The sequence below is a fragment of the Mustela lutreola genome, chromosome 4 (assembly GCF_030435805.1).
Source record: "Mustela lutreola isolate mMusLut2 chromosome 4, mMusLut2.pri, whole genome shotgun sequence".
Classification (NCBI taxonomy): domain Eukaryota; kingdom Metazoa; phylum Chordata; class Mammalia; order Carnivora; family Mustelidae; genus Mustela; species Mustela lutreola.
Window position 1 is genome coordinate 39,761,546 of NC_081293.1, and position 24,177 is coordinate 39,785,722.

The following is a 24,177-nucleotide window of genomic DNA, read 5'->3' on the forward strand; positions in this document are numbered from 1 at the left end:
ACTGCCCTATAATCTTCCAGGAAAGTCAATATTGCTAGGGTAATAAATCTACAGTCCTAAGAGGCTCTTAGGCTTACTAATTTGTCATCGTGGTTATGAAATATATGAACTTCAATGTGATTTTACAAACAACTGACCACAAATATGAGGCAGGGATGCTTTTTATTTTGGGGAGAATTATTTAAGGATAACAACTACTTTTTTCCTTACTACACAGTAGTTCTGTGGAAGAGGAACTTTACTTGGATTATGTAGTATATCAGTTCATCTCTAAGAAAAGGTGATGGCTGCCTTTATATTCATACTGTTTCCCTCTACTAAGTAGTAAACCTAGAAAGGGATTTTGCAGTGGTTCCCAAGATACTCATTTAGTAAATCACATTTATTTGATACTGGATGTTTAATTAAACTACCAGGTGGCTTCTTCATTTTGACTATCATTTTGATTTAAATAAACTCTATCCTGGTTGACATATTACATAAGAAACCAAGCTAAAACCTGTGCTCTCAAAGATCCTTTCTTTCAGCAGGCAGTGGATTTTAAGAGTATTTGTAATAAACATTTTAGTAAAGTAAGTTCTTTTAAATGAGTAAAAATGACCATACAGGGTCTCATTTTTAAGAGGTGTGGGGCAGAGGGAGAGAGAGAATCTTAAGCAGACTCCATGCCCAGCACAGAGCCAACTCAGGGCTTTATGTCACAACCTGAGATCATGACCTGAGCTGAAATCAAGAGTCAGACACTTAACCAAGCAAGCCACCCAGACACCCCCATACAGGAACTCTTAAACTGTTTTTAAAAATCAGTTCAATTTTATTTTATTTATTTTTTAAGTCCATTCAATTTTAAATTTGGTTAAAATACTTTTCTGACATTAGTATTCTTTTCAGGAAATAAGTATTCACATAAACTGTTTTCTCAGAAATTGAACCTAAATACAGAATTTCAGATCATTGAAAACAGGATCATTTGAAATCTACATTTCCTTCCCTTTCCCTAATTCATTTCAGTTGCTCAATAGGATTTTCTCATGAAATTAATGTTTCCCTCTCTGCATAGTTACATAAGCTTGCCTTTCTAATAATGAAAAATTGTACCCATTTCGTCACTTATTAAAGTGAACTTTTACTTGAAGGGTTTCTGGTTGTAAAGCCAGAGTATATAACTAGAGGCCGATAAATAATTCCTCATCATTTATAGCTGCAGAATCTCTTCATAATTTTTAAATGCCTTTGGAAAGCTAGATCTTATGCCTAAAGCATTCTTTTGTGTTTGAAATCCTTTAGCGAACTCCCTATTCAGGTCATATGCTTCCAAAGCCCTGCTTTTCTTTCCTGAGGATAAATTGCATTATGTTTTACCATTAACAATGCCACGTCATTTCAAAGAAGACTAAATTAAGTAGTGTAAGTCCAGGTTGCTGGAAACTAGATGAGTAGGCATTGTTTTGATTACTGTGCAGAGGGTATATCTGTTTAATTACCAAAGATTGGTGAGTCCCTAAATACTGTGTCATACCTGCTTGTCAGGGTCCTAACCACCCATTGCCATCCCTCCCCCAACAAAATTGTGGGGATTTTTTTTTTCATGTTCCATTTTTGTTCATTGATTTAACTACCTAGTAATATTATGAATTATTAGTATTTGCCATTGGGAAAATGACTGAGCATTATCTCACTGGCCTAATTGACTTTGGGGGGCCAGATGGTGCCTTCTCCCTGGAGGAAGATAGATGGGAGAAATGTGGTTGCTAGAGAGTGCCATCTGACTCCAACAACTTTTAAGAAGCCTTGGTTCTAGTTGGTTTTAGTCTTCTCCAGATGCCGTTGGAATCTGGTTTTCCAGTTCTCTGTCATTACAGGATTGCCTTCCTTTACTCGGTACTAATATATTTAGTTGTTTGTGAATCATTAAGGCATTTGAGATCACTCTTTTTTATTTTCTTTATTTGGTCTTTTTCAGGTTGTTTGAAGGACGTTCATCAAGGAAACCAGAGAAGCTTAAAACACTCTTCTGCTACTTTAGAAGAGTCACAGAGAAAAGTAAATTCCTTTCATTCTTAATACAGTTTTTATCACTGATGCAGATGGTTCAGATTAAGTGGCAGGTCAGAAACATTTTGTGTTCCAACTACACTTTCCTGCCCAAACCAAATAATTCAGTATTATAATCTAGATTTTATGCATGTTACATACATTAAATGCATACTATGAATACGTGTGAGTTTTATGTACTCTGAAGTTAGACCAGCAGAACATGATTTGATAGGTTTTCATGAATGAAAAACAGTAAATTAGTACTTTGAAAAGAAAGTGTATTGACCAGGAAATACATTTTGGGTGTTCTTTACTTAAAGAGGCATTGATTATTAACAATTCATTTATTTACAGAGGACAACCTATGTGTTACCTTCCTACTCATCCCTCTCTTTTTTTTTCCTCATCCCTTCACACTTTGTAGAATTCTTATAAAACAGTGTTGTACTTAGTGTTTATATGCTTCTTTTTCTTTTGGACCTTAACCATCTTGTTTTCCAGAAACGAATCATAACCTGAGGCAGTGGTGATAAATGTCTAACCTGTACTGGAAGTTACTATTACTAGCTAATAATAGATCATTATTACTACTCTTACCCTAGAAGCTGGGTGACCACAGACAAGTTTCTTAACACCTCTAAGTCTCAGTTTCCTTGTTGGTAGAATAAAAGAATAATGATCAGTTACCTCATAGGATAGTTCTAAAATATTAAGTGAGAAATTACGTGATTAATATATGTTAGCTATTACCAGCGGGTGGCCTTTCCTACAAATCAGTTATAAGGGAAACCAGAACATCTTAAAGTTTGCTTTTGCTAACTGGAGCAGATCAACTCTGGTCAACTGAAATGAGTTCTTTTCAGTTACGGTCATTCAGGTTGTCAGATTGTCTTAAAGCACATTTTTGACTAATTTTAAGGTCAATATTCTCATATTCTTCCTTTAATATATAATTTCCCATTATAGTAGACTTTGCATTTTTTATTTTTGCAGGTATTGCTATTGAACATTTTTTAGAGTTTTGGAAAGGAATCCGTTTTCCAAATGTTGATATTTAAAAGATAAATCATGCTTCTTTGATGGAGGGTTATTTATTTCTTAGCTTATTTATTTCTAGTTTTGATCTCTATACTGAATGAAATAATAAAGGGAATGAAGGCTGATTTGGGTTTATGAGACATAAAGCCAAATTAGAATTTGTAATAATTTGTTAGAAAGATGAGTACATTTTTTGTTATTCTAAATTTGTTTTGCTAAATAGAATGCATTCCATTATTATACCTAAGTAATTCAGAATTTATTTTTCTGTCCTTAGAGTCAAATCAAGTATGTCTTCTCTAAAAGCTAATTTGCCTAAGTTTTAGAATTTTATTTGCTTTGAGGGAAAATGCTAATTTTTTTTCAACTAGAAATTTATAAACCATCATAAGTATTAGGAATTAGGCTGAAAAAGATAAATTATAATTAGACATTTATTTTCTGGCTTTTTCATTGTACATGGTAACTTAGTTTTTTGTGAAATATAGCAACACATGTTGTAAGTTTTTAGGATGTAAAGCTACAGGCTTAAGGAGGAAATACTTTGTGGAATAAAAGAGGTTTGCAAGTTAATGATCAATTTATATAGGAGGCCCGAAGTCTACTTAATAGAAACTATAGAAACCTATTTAAACAATATTTCATCAAATCTAGGATATTGTAGATGGTAAAAAGTGTCATTATGTTATGTACAACTAAGAAGGAAAAAATATTCAGGATGGGGAGTCATAGGATACCTCTTACAAAGCTGAGAAACCAAGGATCTGTACCTTCAGTCTAAGGATAGATGAGAAATTAACCTGTGCAAAAAAGGGAAAACAAAGAAACTATCAGTGTCAACCATGGCACTGGCTAGAGAAGAAACAAAAGAACCTCCCCTGAGAATTTGAACCACAAGCCTCAAGTTTAGAGTCTGAAGTCATATTATCAGTGTGACCCACAAAAGCCTGCAATAGTGGATTTAATTCACACTGATCTCAGGTTTATGGTGCTCCCAGATGACTGCAGAAGAAGATGCACATCTTCTCTGGAAAAATTCAACTTTAATCTAAACCAGTGGCAATGGCTAGATACCTTCTGTTGTGAAAGACATATCCCAGTTTTAGAAGTTAATGTGCCTTTTAGAATTGATAAAACGTAATTCCATCAAGACCAACTTTTCAGTGTTGTCAAATGTTTATTTTATTTATTTATTTATTTGACAGACAGAGATCACAAGTAGGCAGAGAGGCAGGCAGAGAAAGAAAGGAGGAAGCAGGCTCTCTGCTCAGCAGAGAGCCCGATGCAGGGCTCAATCCCAGGATCCTGAGATCATGACCTGAGCCGAAGGCAGAGGCTTTAGCCCACTGAGCCACCCAGGCACCCCTCAAATGTTTATATTTTTAATGAGGATCTTGAAGTTGAAAGATTTTCAAGGGCCTTCTGAATTATTTTTAGTATAGTTTTAGATAAAGTACCTTATAGATGGAGTATTAAAAAATTGATTCATATGCAGTTTATTTTATGCTTTTATTAAGGGAAATACTTGATTAACTAAAATAACCTATTCTATTGTAAAAGTTACCTTTTTATGGAAGAAAGGCGATAAGAATGCTAAGTATTTTTGTTTTAATTATACTGAAAGAGCCATGGTCTGCCTTTTTTCTGGCTTTGCTAGTGTTACTCATTTAGGAATTTCTTTTGGGACCTCTTAGTATATATGAAGGACATTTAATATTCTTACTTACCTGTTAAGTTACTGAATGATGATATTGACATTAATTTTTTATTAATGGAATTGTTTCTCTGGTGTTTGAATTGTTTGATCTTGTGTAAGTTTTAAATATATTATCTATTTGCCTTAGAGAAATTTCTTAAGGAAATCTTAAGCATATTTTATAACCCATATTAATAAAAGTCACCCGTTAATGTTCTACTCTAATTATTCCATATGATTTTTGTGTTATTACTGCTTGTGATTGAGAGCAGAGAAATGTGGAATCATCCAGAGGAATGAAATGGTTGTCAAGCTTTCATTGGGTCTCTGCCACCATTATCACTAATAGTTCCTGACATATCTCTCTTTGCTTAATAGCTTTTCTCTTTCTTGCGTGCATTTTTTTTTTTTAATAGAAGAAAACAAAAGTGGCCTGGCCTTTTTAGTTTGTTCTTTGATTTGAATCAAATTACTTTTGGCCTACTGATTTATTTGTTGCCTTTGCCACTAGTTAGGAAAAAAAAATAAACCAAACAAAGAAGGATCACCTTCCTCTAAAATATATTGCATTTTGATCCCCTCGTATCTATTCCTCCTTAAAAACTATGTCATCTTTCTTCTCTAACCTCTTAGAACCCAGTAATTCCTCCTTCCAGCTAAGATGCCTTGTAAGTAGAGCAATTGCATGTCATCTAAGCCCAGGATTTACCTTTGTCAACTCCGAAGGGCATGCCAACAATTTTCTTTTTTAATCACAGACATTTTATTTTATTGTAAAATGCATAAATGTTTATATATTCACCAATCTTTAGTTGAAAGATTAAGACCTTTCTTTGAGGAGTCTACAGATTAAATTCAGTTTTGTCTTTGTTGTATAAGCTACACTCATTAATGCACCTTTTTTTCAATGACTTTTTACAAATGTATTCAGTTTAGAAAACTTTACCAGTAAGTACCATTGTGCTGTTTGTATAGTTTTGTGTTTTAATGAGGGCTTACTATTTTGCAGAAAGAGTTCCTACTATAAGAGTAATATTATTTTAAATCAGTTTTCTGTTGTATTTTAACACTAAGCTTGGTATTTTTCCCATTAGTTTTATAACCATTGTTAGGCCCAGTTTTTACTGAATGTATATAATCTTTGCAAAATCAAACTTCTTTTGGGTATTGTTTTGTTTGGTTTTGTTTTTTCTTTTTTTTATTGCTTTTGTAGAACCTACTGGCTTGGTGACATTTACAAGACAGAGTCTTGAAGATTTTCCAGAGTGGGAAAGGTAATAATAATAAAAATAATCTGGGAATTTTAGAATTAGAAGGACTCTTTTACCGTAATAGGATTCTATTTTGCAGCTCCTGGAAAGATGGTTTCCCAGCCTCTTCACTGCACTAGTGCTAGGGAGTTTCCTATAAATGATCCATTGTTAGCTCTCATTGTTGGAAAGGTCATGCTGTCTGAATCAAAGTCTGTAAGCCTTTGATTTCTACTCTTTGCCTTATTTTTTTCTTCTGAAGCAAAGTCCTATTTAGTTTTGTGTGAAGGCACTAATATTAACTAAAACACCAATATTTATTTTTTTTTAAAGATTTTATTTATTGATTTGAGAGAGAAAGAGAGAAAGAGAGCAAGCACAAGCTGGGGGGAGCCACAGTCAGAGGGAGAGGGAGAAGCAGACTCCCTGCCCAGTGGGGAGCCCAATGTGGGTCTCCATCCAGGGACTCCGGGATCATGACCTGAGCTGAAGGCAGATGTTTAACTGACTGAGGCACCCATGCGCCCCTAGAACACCAATATTTGATATTCATCCTTACCCTATTCTTTTGGTTACTGTATTTGTATTTCATGGCTTTTCGTTTTGTAGGACAAGATCAGGGGAAATTTCTTTGTTAAAATAAAATGTAAATAGTAGTTACCTAGAATTTGTCTGAGTGATAAGAACTTTGAAGTTTGGCTGTTCACATATACTATTGGCAGATTTTGTGGAGGTTGCCAATTTACTGGAGTTTTTTTTTTTTTTTATTATTTACCTGCAAATAACAGAAGAATAACAACCAGTCTGAGTTTATTCAGATTTGTAAGTTCCTTTGTGCCCTGACTAGTTAATACATTTCCTAATCTAGATCAGATACCCAAAGCACTTAAAGAAGAGTAGATCAACTTTTTCATCATACATGAAGACATGATCAAACATACTAAATGTGTATTTTGCATACGCATTTGTCTTAACTCTCAGTTTCACTTTCTCATAATTTTTATCATAGTTTGTAATTGTTTCCTTTGGAATTCATGATGAAAGGGACTCACTTTTAAGGGAGTTAACTTGAGGAAGCACTTCTACTTAAGTGGCTTTCTTGTGGTGTTTCTTACTCATCAAAGATGTTTATTTGTGAGATGAAAGAAAAACAAACTTACTTTAGGAGGCTGACTGCATGGCTGAGATGATTATTAGTAGAGGGAAGTGGGTAAAAGATTAAACAAGGGGAAGATAAAAACAAAAAATTGAGCCAGAAGGAAAGAGAACATGTATAGCATTTTAGAGTCTTGGCATATTAGAGATGAAAGGGACCCCAGGAAATCATCTGGTCTAGCTGTCTACTAAAAATGTCAATCACCTCTATAATATCTGTGACATATGACAGACAGCTTCAGTGATGGGAAACGTACTGTCACCTCAGTGTATCCCAATGTTGGCTGCTCAAGTTATTATCTGATACTTGTATTCAGTAAGAAGCTCTGTACTCTAAAGAATCTCACTGTCCCTTCCATTCCTGGCTCTTCCTTCTGGAGGCACAATAAATAAATCCGATTTTCTTTAACATTCAGTCTTCTTCATGTATCATCATGCTTTCTGGACCCACCCCCACATCTAACAGTGCACACAGGCATATACTAAATTTACTCATTTCTTCTGTTTCACGTGTGATATAGATTCAAAACCCTTTATTTTTGTTCTTGATACACTCCAGGCCATTGGTCCCTCTAAAATATGGTATTTACAGCTGAAAGTAACAGTCTGCTCTTATTTGCCCAGACCAGAGTACAGATTGGTTTTCTTAGCATTTCTATTAGTATCTGATAGGAATTCAGATGTTTTGTTCATTTCACTTTGGTATAGATTTTATAGATCATGCCAAGGCCTTGTTTTTAATTCAGCTGCAGATCTCTGCTCTGCATCTGACATTAATTTGGCACTAATGTGAAAGGACATCCAGTTGTGCATTACTGTTTGGGAGAGAAGGGATAGATCAAAACGCTAAGATTGGCAAGACTGCTGTATCAGTGAGATAACATTGTCCTAAGTAGGATCAAGATATTCCCCTTAACTTTCATAGGCACAATTTAACTTGATAACTTTTTTAACTTTTTTTTGTCTCATTGACCTCTTTTTGTTTTAGCTGCTTTGTAAGTAAGTTGGAGAATGTAATTAATCATTCTCCCAGACACCACAGAACCAGAAACATGTATTCATTTAGAGAGGGAAGATAAAGAAGAGAAGAGGATTGTTGGTGTTTCCAAGAGTAAGGGACTAAATAGGTGTCATGTGGTTAGAGGGTTTTTCGATTTCCAAGTTTCTGCCATGTTACAGTTAAACCAGTGATTATGAGTGAATACTTTATATGGCCTTAGGTAATCACAGAGAGTCACAATCATTTGTGTCTTTGATTGTGACGATATGAAAGATTTGCTGGGCCAAACAGGAAGGAAGTTGAAGGATGCTTTTTAAAAAGTATCTAGCAATTTCATAATTTTAGCGAGAATTGTACTATATTTTCACAGCTTCGGTTATGAAGAATAGTTGATGACAAGATTTCTGTTTTGAAGTCGTAACTGACAAACTAGAGATTTCTGGATCATGCTTCTTTGTCTTTTCAGTAGTATGCTTATGGGTGATCTCCCTTAGCATAAAATGGCTAGGAAAGTAGGATCAAAAAATAAATAAAAAGGAAGTTAAAAAAAGATCACACTTGTGTCACTACTTTCTAGAAGAGATTTAGAAAGTAATTTTTCTAAAGGTATAGCATACTGGTTAAGAGTTTGGACTGTTAGGCTATCTGGCTTCATATCCTTGTTGCTTTGTTGCTTTCTAGCCTTGGGCAGATTACTTAAATGCATTCTGTGCCTGTAAAAAAAAAAAACCAATAGGGTGGTTGTGAGGATTACATGAGTTAATGCAAACGGAGCTCTTAGAACCTATACTGAATTGCCTTCTGTTTAAGGCTGTCAGTCTGTTGGTTAAGGCTGTCAATCTGTTGGACTGGAGCTTCCCCAGAAATGTATTTGGACTCATTGAAGTCAGGAAGAAAGTAAATTCCAGTAATAGTGCTTCTCCAGATAAATTATTTTTTAAGATATATAATTGTTTTAAAAAATACATAATTCCCCTCCAAAATGAATGCCACCCTTATATAAGTTAGGGATTTGGATCTCATCTGTTATATTCTATCTTAATTTATATGTTTTATTAAGTAATTGGGGAAAATCTATTACTTGAAAAATATCATCATCAAATACTATTAATAAAATGGAATTAGTTTTTTTAATAAAATGTAAGCTAGGTTAAACAGTGTAAGGAAGGAAAAAGGTTTTTCTTGACCCAGCTAGGGTCCCAGGCTGAGTCTGAAAATTAAAAGGGCAAAGATTAACAGGAGAAAAGCACACATTTATTTAATATAAGTTTTACATGTCACAAGAATCTTCTTAAGGAAATGAAGGCCCAAAGAAACAGACCCACATACTTTTATGCTAGGTTCAGTACAGAGTGGACATGTCTGAGGAATCTGACAGATTAAGAAGTATGAAGTAATTGTAGTTATCTAGGGAAAACTTCACAAGGCCCATTTGTTGGAATTCTTGGCATCCCTTTTTCTTTGGATGAGGATATTTCTTTCCTCCAAATACAGGGTGGGCATCTTGCACATGAGGTTTTATTACATGTAGGAAGAACTGTGAGTGGGGGAAGAGATCATAGTGACCCTTCTGCTTCTGCCATTTTCTCAAACTTAATTCAGCTTAAAATATTTGATAGCCCATTGTGCCACATTTTGGGATAGCATGTCAGTGACCTTGGTCAATGAAAGGGAAAGAAAATAATTATGACTTAAAGATACTGGTTTCATTCATCAATTTATTAATATAAAAATACCATAGATCGGATTTCTGTGCCCGTGTATTCATCAAAACACCCCCATCACATTCACTCACGTTTACCAAACTAGTGAAAATAGACCTCATCTCAATATCATATATGATTTATTGCCAAATTTCCTTAGTTTGCCAACTCTAGCAAAATAGTAAAATTGCATAGATCATAATTTATTTTACATTTTGAGAAGTTTTTCAGTTCTTAAAGTAGAGACACTGTTATTTTATAGGAGAAAAATGGGTTTCAAAACAGTATGTTATCCCATTTTAATTTAAATATGTATATTTAATATCTGAATAAGAAAAAGTTTGGGAGAATCTATATCAAAAATGTTAACCAGGCTTCTGTTTCTGGCTTTTAAGATTTGGAATAGTTTCAATATTTCTTCTCTAGTGTCATATATTTTCACATTTTTCCATAGTGAAATGCTTGTCATTAAAAGTAAAGAATTGTCTTTTTAAATTGTAGATGTGACAAACCCCTGACTCGATTGCATGTCACTTATGAAGGTACCATAGAAGGAAATGGCCAAGGCATGCTACAGGTAGGTGAATCACAATAGTATGTGTGTGTTTGGGACTTATTGTTGTCAAGCTTCTGACAGCAAAGGAAATATGAAAACCTGTTTATTTATCTCCTAAACTGATTTAATGCAAAGAAGCATGATAGCAGAATGGAGAAAAACGCCTAACAGATCATTTTGACAGCCTTGATAATACTATTATTTGCCAGTGTGCACTGTTTCTTAATGTGCACCTCTTTAAAAAGCCTTTGACAGAATATCTTAAGATCTGGACAACATCAGGCCTCTTAGTTCAGACATTGATGTAGATTGACAGTGGAGGAAGTTCCCAGAGTATGGTCTTGACAAGCCGTCACCAAGCAATTTTGTTCTTTTTTTTTTAAAGGTTTTGCTCTGCCCCAAATGATGACCAGCTTGAAATGTTTTTCTGCCACCAACCTTGTTTAGGTCTTAGGAGGCAGACATCTAAAACTGATTGATAAGAAAGTCCTCTCTCCTGATACCTGATGAAAGGACTTTCTTATCCTTATTTGGTGCTTACATTGGGTCAGAAGCTAGATCGGTTTCCTGAGAATGGACTAACTTGTTTGAATAACTTAATATGTACTATAAAATGACTCGACTCATTTGCATTTGGCTAGTTATGATGTATTTATGCTCTCAGTGCTTAATGAAACTGAGCTTCTTTTTAGAATGGCCTTTTAAAAGACATAACTAAAATCTTCAAAGGGGAAAACCATATTTTGTTTTAATCATTCTCTCCCAGTAATTTTTTGATATTATAAACAGAAATACTGTTAACATAAACAGATAACTGAATTAATATTTGTCTGGCACTTAAAATTTTTTAAATTTTGTATTTAATCCTTACTTTTTCTTAAACAGTAATTTTGAAATATGCTTAAAATTTGTTTCAAATGAATGTTACTTTTTTCCCGCATTTCCATCTTGATGATGTTCTTTTCTACATAAAAGTCTTAGATTTAACTAAGGGAGTCTTAATACACATGAAGTAAACAAAGCTACTGCTAGTTAGCACCACAGGAATGCTGACCTTTCATCAAAATACAATACAGCGAGGAATTATTTAGCAACATTCAAGGTTGAGATTCTTCCCACTTTTCTGGGATATATTGTAGATGAAATGTGAAACCTCAGTAGATTAAAAGAATACCATAAAGGCTTCTATTAATTATTCTTCCTACCCATGCCATGTATCCCCAGGAGATCGGGGAATATTGTATTGCAATATTACAAAGCTCCTTGTGTAGCATATAAATTACATTATGTTGAATGGCAACAACAACAAAACCTCTCTAAGGATTGTTATCATTTCTCCCTTTTCATCAAGTTATAATTCAGAAACTGAGTAATCTGAACAAGTAGCTTTAAAGTGAGTTGGAAAATAGCTAAAAATAAGCCCTCATATGCTTGTTTTCTGTACTGGAACAAGTTTCTCACCTGTAATAGAGAGCCTTTTATTAAGAACTTTTTTAAGTAGTAGAAAGTTTGATTTTCTAAACGACTCCTGCATTCAGAGGCATATTGAGTTTAGTATAATGTATTTATTTCTATGGATAATAAATCTTGGCCTTTTATTCAAAGAATGAATAAATATATGCACATTTAATGTATTTCATTTGTCATTACCAAGTTGTACATAGTTGGATAGAACTTATTTTTTTTTTTTTTTTTTTAAAGATTTTATTTATTTATTTGACAGAGAGAAATCACAAGTAGATGGAGAGGCAGGTAGATAGAGAGAGAGAGAAGCAGACTCTCTGCTGAGCAGAGAGCCCGATGCGGGACTCGATCCCAGGACTCCGAGATCATGACCTGAGCTGAAGGCAGCAGCTTAACCCACTGAGCCACCCAGGCGCCCTAGAACTTATTTTTTAATTTTAGTTATGTACCTTGTTCCAGTAAAAATTAAGTTTTGCTGATTTCGAACCTTGTTTGTTTCTCATTTGTATTCACAGCTCTGCTATGCTTAGCTAGTCTCTTAATTTTCAAGTGCTGTCCATTTTAGGTTTTGGGTTTTTTTTTTAAGATTTTATTTATTTATTTGACAGAGAGAGATCACAAGTAGGCAGAGAGGCAGGCAGAGAGAGAGGAGGAAGCAGGCTTCCCTCCGAGCAGAGAGTCCGATGTGGGGCTCGATCCCAGGACCCTGGAATCATGACCTGAGCCGAAGGCAGAGGCTTTGACCCACTGAGCCACCCAGGCGCCCATGTCCATTTTAGTTTTTTGGTCTCTCATTCCTTCACTTTCTTCCTCATTGACCTGTTTGAGGCCCTCGTAAGTGCTTATCTAAACTATTCAGTAGTCACCTAACCAGCCTCTCTGCTTTTAATTTTACTCCTTTCCAATTCATTCTTTAAATTCTAGCCTGAATTATCTTTCTAAAACCCAGTCCAGTTGTAACTTTTTTTCCCAGAATTTTTCTAAGAATCTTCAAAGTTAAGTAAAACTTTCCTTGACTCCAGAATACCTCATCAGCAACTGTAATCCTTCACATACTCTACATTGCAGACAGACATCCATAATCTGCTCTGTACAGTTGTTTTTTTCCCATGTCCTTATGCAGTTATTCCCTCTCCCTGAATGTCAGCCAAGTCTGGTTTGAATGCCATGTCCCTATGCTCCAGTTTTAGTTAATTGTATTATTTGGGAAGGATCTAATACATTCTAGTAGGTTCTTTAATAATCATCATATTCTGCTTATGTGCTGGGATCTCATCTAGATTACAGATGCTTTGAAGTCAGGGCTCATGTCATACGCATCTTTGTATCACATGGTTCCCAGCACAATATTTAGTTGATCTTTGTTGAACATTTTAAGCCATAAATCACCCAATGTATACCTTATACATTGTAAGCAACTAATTCTAATCAATGGACTAGTTCAGTCAAAATTTTTTTTCTATATAAGGCAAAGAATTAATCTTTTTTTATTGTTGATTTAGTATGTCAGAGTATAAAATATATATGGCTTTCTGTGATAACTCGTTTCCAGAACTTGTCCAGTCATTTTTCAGTGTTTTCAAGTTCTTCTCTAATGAAAGATTATTTTACCTTCTATTAATTTCTGTCTTTTCACATATATTTTTATATATCAAAAGATTCATATTCTTGTTTTGCTCTTTTATAAAACAGACTTCAAACTACCATGTAGTATCAGAATTGCTTTAGAGAACACAAACAATGTTAAGAAATCTTATATTTGACAATAGTCTCAAGGTTATGTAAAATAATAGAAAAAATATATATTGGTCTCTACCCCTTGTTCTTTGCAGGGAGCTCCTAAAACCCTAGTAATATCCTAACTGATAAGAGCACTAAGAACATCTTTTGTCCGGGGCACCTGGGTGGCTCAGTGGGTTAAAGCCTCTGCTTTCGGCTCAGGTCATTGATTCTAGGGTCCTGGGATCGAACCCCGCATCGGGCCCTCTGCTCAGTGGGGAGCCTGCTTCCTCCTCTCTCTCTCTGCCTGCCTCTCTAACTACTTGTGATCTTTGTCTTTCAAATAAATAATTAAAAAAAAAAAAACATCTTTTGTCCAAATATTTGGTCTTTGACCCTGATTCCTGAAACAGAGCTCCTAAGTCCCTTGGAATTTCCTTGGTGATAGGGGTGTCTTTTGTTTTAATGAGGTGATTCTTGGTGAGCTCATGGATAGCTTCAGGATGGGAGCAGGTCACCAAAAACATTTAAGCCATGATTAGAGGTTTGGAACTTTCTACCCCACTCCCATCTTCTGGGAAAGGGAGAGGGACTGGAAACTGAGTTAATGATTGATCATGCCTAAGTGATGAAGCTTCCACAAAACTCCCCAAAAGTACAGGATTCAAAGAGCTTCCAGGTTGGTGAACATGTGGAAGTACTAGGAAAGTTCCTTGTCCAGAAAGTCAAGAGTCCTATGCCTCTTCCCACTTACAATGCCATATGTATCACTTCATTTGCGTATTCATCTATATCCTTTATTATATCCTTTTTAGTAAATCAGTAAACATAAGTAAGTATTATCCTGAGTTCTTTGAGCTGCTATATCAAACCACAGGAGCATGTCATGGGAACCCCAATTTATAGCTAGTCAACTAGAAGTTTAATTGACAATGGGGGATTTGCAGTTGATGTCTGAAGTGGGGCAGTATTGGTGGGACTTAATCCTTAGCCTTGTGGTATGTGATGTGAACTTCTGGTAGATGATGTTAGAACTGAATTGAATTATAGGACACCTCGCTGGTGTTTCAGAATTTCTTGATGTGTGGAAACCCATACATCTGGTGACAGAAGTGTTATGAGTGTGGTAGTAGTATAAGAGGAAAGGAGAGACACAGGAGTATTTTTTTCTATATAGTATATAAGCCTTTCTTACATTACTTACTAAATTCTTTTTGCATGTGTATAGCTATGTGTGTACACAAGGTGTTGTGTATCTGTGTAATCTTAGGTCCTTGAATAGAATAAGGCAAAGCTGGAAACCATTTCTTACATGTTGCTCCATAGAGCCTAGCCTGGTGTTGGACACATTGGAGTGCTTAGTAAATTTAAGACAAACAGTGCTGAATTTGCTTTCTCTTGAGGATTGTGTAATTCATTTTTATTAATAGGAGCTTGGGGATCCCATTATAGTAATAGTACTCCACAGAAGGCTTATGCATAATTTTTAACTAAATTAGTAATTTAGGTAAATTAGTAATTTAGTATAAATTAGTAATTACTATTAGAAATAGTAATTTAGGGCGCCTGGGTGGCTCAGTGGGTTAAGCCACTGCCTTCGGCTCAGGTCATGATCTCAGGGTCCTGGGATCGAGTCCCGCATCGGGCTCTCTGCTCAGCAGGGAGCCTGCTTCCTCCTCTCTCTTTCTCTCTGCCTGCCTCTCTGCCTACTTGTGATCTCTCTCTGTCAAATAAATAAATAAAATCTTTAAAAAAAAAAAGAAATAGTAATTTAGTTGAATCTTTAGGAGTTTTTTTTAAGTTTTTAAAAATTCCAGTTAGTTAACATAACAGTGTAATATAACTTACAGGAGTACAATTTAGTGATTCAGCACTTAATTACAATACCCAGTGCACATCACAAGTGTACTCCTTAATCTCTTACCACCTATTTAATCTGTTCCCCCTCCCACCTCCCCTCTGGTAACCATCAGTTTATGCTCTGTAGTTTCTTGGTTTGTGTCTTTCTTGTGCCCCCCCCCACCCCATGATCATTTGTTTTGTTTCTTAAATTCCACATGAGTGAAATCATATGGTATGGGTCTTTTTAGGACTGATTTATTTCACTTAGCATAATACTCTCTAGCTCCATCTGCATTGTTGCAAATGGCAAGATTTCATTCTTTTTTATGGCTAAGTACTATTCCAGTTTGTTTATTTCTACACACACACATACACACACACACACCCCCACTCTTCTCTATGCATTAATCAGTTGATGGACATTTAGCTCTAAACATGTACTCTCATGTTTATAGCAGCATTATCAACACTAGCCATATTATGAATCTTTGTTGTTAAACTAGGTTTTCTGTTTTCATTTTTTTCTTTAGCTATATTAAAAGAATAGTTTGTAATTTTACACAGTTTGGGATTTGCAGCTGAATTTAGGATGAAATTTTCATCTCTTTATTCTTTCATAGAAGAAAAAGATTGCCCAAAAAAGGACAGTTATTAAGTTTCTCAGTTCTTTAGGACAAATGTTTGATTGCCATATTATGTAAGAAAGAAATAATTATATGAAAGTCATAAGAAACCATAAATGGAAATTGAATAGTGAATGGTGTGGAAATGATCTTGAAACCTTTCCAAATAAAGTTTCCCTTGATCTGTGGTCCTTGGAGTACATAAAAGGTTTGTAAACACCAGTCTATATAATTATGTTGAGACTTTTGCCTAAAAGCTCCATTTTTCTGGTTCCTTCTATGGTTTTGGAATCCAAAGGAAGAAGCAAAGATACTAACTGCAGTGAGATGGAAAGAGTAAAGTAAACCACAACCTGTTCTCCTTGGGAAGATTACTAATTTGGGGATTGATTTACATGGGAAATGAAAGGAAGAGGGAGAATACTTCTTCATCATATATGTAGGTATTTGGATCATCATTTAACATGCCATATTTTCCCAAATAGGTGGATTTTGCAAACCGTTTTGTTGGAGGTGGTGTAACCGGTGCAGGACTTGTGCAAGAAGAAATCCGCTTTTTAATCAACCCCGAGTTAATTGTTTCACGGCTCTTCACTGAGGTGCTGGATCACAATGAATGTCTTATCATTACAGGTTAGTTTTGGGAAGTCTATATGATAGAGTAGTTTTCTTCAACTATGAGTATCTATCATGAAGGCTAGAGGCCACCCAGATATTGCTATTCTCTATCATGGGCATTGGTCTCAGTATTTTTATTGATTAATTTATTCCTGGTTTTTTGAAATTGTTATAGTTATATTTGCCTGATCTTGAGTAAGACATTTTATTCCCACCTTTTCTTTCTTGGCATCTTTATCTAAGGAACAAGGGTAAAATATATTTATTTACCCTTCAGTTTGAAATTTTATGATATAATGCCTTAAAAAGAGGATTGTGGTATGTCTTTGAGCATGTATTCTATTACTGTTCTTCCATTATGTTTCCATAGTGCTTTGTTATACTTCAATATGAAGACCTATATAAATTTAAAAAATACAGTTACAGTAGTCAGAATTAGTGAAACAGAGAGCTTTTATAGAAGAGAAATTAATCAGTAACCTAATATTAACCCAATTTGTAATCCTAAGAGGAAAAGTGTGATGCTCTGAGTGGCTTTTCTTGATTTAAGTTAATTGGGAGGAGGAGAGAGGGAAATATAGTCAAATTTATACTTCAAGTCTATTGAGATTTAAATTTTTTATTTAAGTTTTTTTTAGCTTAAGATACTACTATGTCGCTGTATTTTCTTGTGAATGAGCTACCAAAAAAACTAATGATTAATTTAGAGTCTTTAAGAAATTCTTAATCAGCCACCATAGGTGAGTTAAGCCTTCTTTTCAAGTACCTAAAAGAACATTCCCACATATGAGTCATAATTGGTCATTTGCAGCTGATACCTTTTTCTTTCTGCAAAAGAGGATTTCTTATTTTCTTTTTGAATCTGTTGCTGCTTTGAGATTAGTGTAGGAAATTAAACACTCACCTAGGTTGGAGAATTTGGTTAATTGTTATTCTGAGAGATTACAGTGAGAGAAAAACCATCCCCTATGAGTTGAATCAAATTTATACTTAACTACTTTACCTCTAAAGAGGCACATGCCAGAACTAAGACTCTGAGATCTAAACTTGAAGCCACTGTCATTGCTTCAGATATATTTGCAGGTAACCTTCAGGAAAGTATCTAAATTTTGTTCCTTATATTTTACTTTTAAGATTTATTCATTGTCTTTGAACAGTTTGATTATGATGTGTTTAGGATCTCTTTGATTTTTATCCTATTTAGAGATTATTGAGTGACTTAAATGTTTAGATAAGTTTGGGATATTTTTGACCACTGTTTCTTTAAATATTCATTCTGTTCCTTTTTTCGTCTTCTGGGAACTCCATTGTGCATATGTTGGTACACTTGATGATGTCCTATTGATCTCTGAAGCTCTGTTCATTTTTCTTCATTCTCTGTTATTTCTCTACCTCAGACAGGACAATCTTCATTGACCAATCTTCAAGTTTACAGGTTCTTTTTTCTGCTGGCTGTAATCTGTTTTTGAATTCCTCCAATGAGATTTTTTATTTCCGTTACTGTACTTTTCAACTCCAGAATTTCTGTTTGGTGGTTCTTCTTCTTCTTTAAACATTTTATTTATTTAGTTGAGAGAGAAAGAGAGAGCACGTGCGTATGGACGCACAAGTCGGGGGAGGGGCAGAGGGAGAAACACTCTCTGCTGAGCAGGTAGCCCATGATGCAGGGCTCAGTCCCAGGACCCTGAAACCATAACCTGAGCAGAAGGCAGGTGCTTAACTGACTGAGCCACCCAAGTGCCCCTGGTTCTTCTTCTTCTTCTTCTTCTTTTTTATTTTTTTTTTAAATAATTTCTCCTTTTTGAGTTTCTCTATTTGTTTTTTTTTTTTTTTAAAGATTTTATTTATTCATTTGACAGAGAGAGATCACAAGTAGGCAGAGAGGCAGGCAGAGAGAGAGAGAGGAGGAAGCAGGCTCCCTGCATAGCAGAGAGCCCGATGCGGGACTCGATCCCAGGACCCTGAGACCATGACCTGAGCCGAAGGCAGCGGCTTAACCCACTGAGCCACCCAGGCACCCCATGTTTCTCTATTTGTGAGACATTATTTGCATACTTTAGTTCTTTAGATATAATTTCCTTTAGTTCTTTAAAGATATTTAAAATAGCTAATATAATGTCTTTATTTAGTAAGTCTAATATCTGGGCTTCTCAGGTATAGTTACAGTTGACTACTTTTTTTTTCCTGAGTAGTTACCTAACTTTCTCTTTTTTTTGCATATCTCAATTTTTTGTTGAAAATTTGACATTTTAATAATGTAGCAACTCTCAGAATCAGATTTTCCCCTTCCCCCAGGGTTTCTTTTTGTTGCTGTTTGCTCTTTAGTGACTTTCCTAAACTAATTCTGTAAAGTCTATATTCTCATGTATGTCCATTAAAGTCTCTGCTTAGTTATGTTAGTGGTTAGCTAATGATTGAATTAAGATTGCCTTCAATGCTTAGAAACAATAATTCCATCTTTTCTGAAGGGCTGTGTGTACACACTGGGGCTCATCTTCAACACTCTACCAGGCCATTGGCATTTGCTTTCTGCTTGCACTTGGCACTTCATTTCTTGCTTGTACAGAGCCTCAAGGTTAGAGTAGTGAGCTTAGGACATTCTCAGGTCTTTCGTAAGCATGTACACAGCCGTAGTCATACATGTAGACTTCTGGATTCCTGGGGATACTAAGAATTTTTTAAAGCCCTTTATAGATATCTCATTTGTCAGCTTTTCCTTTGAAACTTATTGGTTAGTCTATTATTTGCCCCAACTGATGTCTACTGCCTCAGATAGCCATACTGTTAAGCAATTGCAAGTAATTGTTTTCAGCAAAAGCCATGGGGATTAGGCTTTTTACACTGGTGAAGCTCCAAGTCAGGTCAAATAAAGACAGGCTTACCAGTGAGGTCTTCCAGGGAGCCATCAGAAAGGTCAGCTGATGACAGTTTTCTGAGAATGGGGCTTTGAAAGAGCTGCATGACCCTGTTCATGGTTTTTACTATGATTATAAACTATTGGTTTTTTTTTTTTATTATTATAGAATAAAGTGTCAAGAGAGAAAATCTCAAAAAGATAGGTCAAAGAAGTAAATAAAAGTATAAGCCTGCCATTCACAGACCAAACTATTGGTTTTTAAGGCTACTCTAGAGCTCAGGAGAATGGAATGAGAATAAGGAGAACTAAAATGTCACAAAGCTCATTGTTTTTACCAAAATTCAGCCAATTTTTCTTATATAAACCCTCCTCAGACTGCTGCAAGCCTTTGGTTAATTCCCCCGGTTCAGGAAAAATTGATTCTTAAAATTTTGCCAGTGTTCTCATTGCTTTTATGGAAGAGAAAATTTTCAGAGGTTTTTATTTAATGATTTTTGCTGATGCATCCTTACCTTTGGTAAGTGCTTGTTGGAGGAAAAAAGAAAGGCCTTCAACAAGTTATTCCACATTTTTGGAATATCTTCTGTCATAATATCTCTGTGATTCTGCTCTTTGGGGGACATAAAACAAATTGTTAATTTTCTAAGTTTATGTAGGAAATTAAGAATGGAATCTCAGCAAAGAAATTTCCTCTTGGATAGAGCCTCAACTATTTGAAGTCAATAACTTAAATATTTCATCTAAAATTCTGAGGTTGTGATCCGTATTGTGCCAAAATGTAAAGATCAAACCCTTCTGTTTTCAGTGTTGTCTCAACTCACTTATTGGTTACCTGTCTGTAATTATTATTTATTATGTGTACAGAGAGGAAGAATGCAGCTGGAAGATGTTAGGGGAAAAGGAAGTGCAAGGGATTGCAGAATAAAAAACTTAAATTATCATAAATCCATTGTTGGGCCAATAGGTACTTTGAATATGAGTCTTACAATGTTTTAGAGAGCTCTGAAGGTCTGGAATGTGGCTCTCTCTAGCATTTGGGTATTATCAAGTAATGCTTTAAAAGATTTTTGATTTTTAGCAGCTAAGCTCTCTTTGAACTAAAGACTCAGAACAGAGTATTTCACCAGTTTTAAAGATGAGTTTACATCCTTACAATAAAAAAGTTGGTAGAATGCTGGACACTTAAACTCAAAGCTAATTTGTTTCATTTGCTTTATTTCTTCTTTACTAGGAAAATAGTAGATCTCTTATCATCTCCCATTAGTGTCACTGTAAATAAAAGATGTAATTTTTCTCAGAATAGTAAAAGGAAAACATTAGAATTTTTTTGTTTTTTTAAAGATAACTTGTCCCCAGTCTAAAAAAAAAGATCATCACTCTGGAGTTATATCTGTTCTCTGCTTTACCTATAGCTATTGCAAAATGAACGGAAAATTGCAAATCCATGATTCACCTTCACATCTATAATTACTTCAGGCTAGGGACATCCGGGGTGACTTTTAACTCAGCATTTTCCCCCACATCCACTTAACTCTATTATAGTGCCTTCTAATTAATATCTGTGATGTGATGTTCCCTTAATGGAAAAGGCCATTTCATCATCTATTTGATGCTGGATTTCTGCCATCTCCCTTCTTAGGAGACTCTTAACCATGCACTGCAATCTATCTGCCTGATCAATTCCATTCCTTCAATGATTCATCCAGGCTCAGTGAGCTAATGGCTGTGACGGTGCTGCCTGAATCTGTAGAATAGTTTGAGAAATTAGAAATAAATTAAATTTATCATCATTGTGGGGCATCTGGTTGGTATCAGACTTTGAAATGAATATGAAACAGGTCATGAAACAGGCAAATACTTTTATCCAGATAGTGTTATCCCTCTCTTTGCTGTGATCCTCCCTGGAGGCAGCCTTGAGTTAAAACCTTTCAGTAAATATAGATAGAAAGAAACTCCAATCTTACCTACCCTTCCCCCCCTTTTTCTTTTTTTAAAATATTTTATTTATTTATTTGACAGAGAGAGAGATCACAAGTAGGCAGAGCAGCAGAGAGAGGGGAAGCAGGCTTCCTGCTGAGGAGAGAGCCCGATGTAGGGCTCGATCCCAGGACCTTGAAATCATGACGTGAGCTGAAGGCAGAGGCTGAATGCACTGAGCCACCCAGGCCCTTTTTATATTTTCTCATGTTCTTCTATATCATCAGTCAGATAGCTTTAATACCAAAGGGTGGTACCGTGGTTTTAGGAGTTTGTTTCAGTGAGTTGAGTACGTAAAGCTGATGCCTAGACATGAAACTTACTGAGCAGAATGTTAGTACATTTACCATAAAACCTGCCCTCTAGTGAATCAAATCATCCCAGACATCACACATCATTATATCTTTTGTGAATGTCAGTAGATCTGATAGAAAGTAGAAAGTTGAACAGACACTGTACTTACAGTATTGATGCTTTTTATAGAGCAACAGTAGAAGCCCCTGACTTCAAAAACAACCCATTGCCCACTAAATGATACCAGCTCACTGGGAAATCCAAATTCATTTGGAGTTTAGCTTTTTTTACATCATGGCAATGGAAGTCAAAAGTGTTCTATCTCCTGAGTAATCATTGCTGTATGAATGTTACTAATAAAAGCAGAGTAGGTGGCTTTGCTTTGATATAAACCTTATTTCCAAGGGTACACCCCTTGGTACATAGCTTTTATTACTCTCCAAATATTTTTTCCTCAGTTCATCATAAACTTTCATTACTAATAAGAGAAAAATAAGAACATTTCTTATTGCTGCATCTAAAAACATCTAAAAACTCATTAATCTGTCACAAACTTATGCAAAGATTTTAATGGGTTCCTTCTAGCTTTTTCCTTAAGTAAAGATTTGTCTTTGAGCATGAAGTCTAAATAGCTTATACCTACAGAAAGCTATCACAAAGGTCATTCAATCTTCTGTCTCTTGTTTGCTACTATCACTATTAACCTTTGTATTTTCATCTTAGTTTATCAAATATATTTGAATTTAAAAAAAAAGGGGTATCTGTTTTTCAGAATAGACAGTTGGCATAATTTTGAAAGGTGTCTACTCTGAAAACCCAGGATTTAATTTGTTTAGAACAAAATCATCTGTATATGCATCTTTAATTTCCCATACCTAAAAGAAATTAACCTCATTTCTTTTAGGAAAGAAAGGTTTTCATCCTAATCTAAAATAGATATATGATAATTGATATTTTGTATTTTCCAGCTACTTTCTTTTGAAAAGACAAGTATTTGTTTTCATAGTTAAGAGATCAGAATGATTTTGTTCTGTTTTATTTTTTATAAATAAGGAAAATGAAATTTGTCCACTGCTGGGCAGAAAATAGAAAGGAACAGCACCATTCCTGTCTTTATTTCCAGTCAGGTCAGTGGAACAGGTTGCTTTTAAACCTCACATAAATGAAATCATTTATCTTTGGTTTCTGTCCCTCCTTACAAAGTAGAGTCTGATAACACCAATACTAACTGCTTTATGGTTTTGAAGACTTTAAAAAAATTTTTAATATGGTTTTCCAAGCAATTCTAGGAAGTAAACAGATAGGAATTATTAACAACCCTCGTTTTCAAATAATAAAAAGAAGTCCACTGAGAGATTTGGTTACCTAAGGATTCACTTTGGATCCCTCATGTCTCCTAATCTCAGTGTAGTGCTCTTTTTACAAGGCTGCCTTTGTAGATATGAATGTTTTCCTATGTGTCAGTTACATAGTACTTTCAGATTAAGTCTTTCTGGAATTATAATTTTAACCTCAGTTAATACAGTGTTCTTTCTGTTTTGCTTCCTAATTAATGTGTTTATGCAGCAAGTACTTAACTGCTTCTATAGTCCTTTTTTTGTTCTTTTTTTAAACTAGGCTCAGCACCGATGTGGAGCTTGAACTCATGACCCTGAGATCAAGAGTTGCATGCTCCACCAACTGTGCCTGCCTGTCACCCCTTGTGTCTGTATTCCTGCATTACAAAATGCTAATGTAGGCATACATGTTAATGACTTACAAACCCTTTCTTGAGAGCTGGCAGTCTAATGAGAGAGTTAGATTACATTTTTAAAACAGCTTTATTGAGGCATAATTGACATACAATAAACTATATTTAAAGTGCACAGGTAGGTACATTACTTTTTGACATGTGGCTACATACATGAATCCATTTTTTGCCCATGTTTTAGTTGGGTTATTTTTTATTGTTGAGGTTTTTTTATTATTATTATTATTTTATTTTTTATTTTTTTAAGATTTTATTTATTTATTTGACAGAGAGAAATCACAAGTAGACGGAGAGGCAGGCAGAAAGAGAGAGAGGGAAGCAGGCTCCCCGCTGAGCAGAGAGCCCGATGTGGGACTTGATCCCAGGACCTTGAGATCATGACCTGAGCCGAAGGCAGCAGCTTAACCCACTGAGCCACCCAGGCGCCCTATTGTTGAGTTTTGAAAATGCTTTATGTATTTTGGATACAGGTCTTTTATCAGATGCAGTATATATTTTTATCTTATGTGATATATCTTTTCATGATCTTACAGTGACTTGTTTTGATTACTGTTTAATAATATATTACTTTATAATAATTCTCAAAATCAGATAGTGT

The 24,177-nt window shown here is 35.1% G+C and overlaps 1 protein-coding gene across 4 annotated transcripts in view; it reads left to right on the forward strand.

Moving 5' to 3' along the window:
* The window catches only part of PARG (poly(ADP-ribose) glycohydrolase), a 125,583-nt gene that overhangs the window by 66,973 nt on the left and 34,433 nt on the right, over nucleotides 1–24,177 (forward strand). For all 4 annotated transcript variants that reach the window (XM_059169617.1, XM_059169616.1, XM_059169614.1 and 1 more), the window contains exons 10-13: nucleotides 1,964–2,043; nucleotides 5,985–6,045; nucleotides 10,381–10,456; nucleotides 16,569–16,716. In XM_059169617.1, coding sequence (XP_059025600.1) covers nucleotides 1,964–2,043; nucleotides 5,985–6,045; nucleotides 10,381–10,456; nucleotides 16,569–16,716 — 365 coding nt within the window. The remainder of the gene's footprint in view (nucleotides 1–1,963; nucleotides 2,044–5,984; nucleotides 6,046–10,380; nucleotides 10,457–16,568; nucleotides 16,717–24,177) is intronic.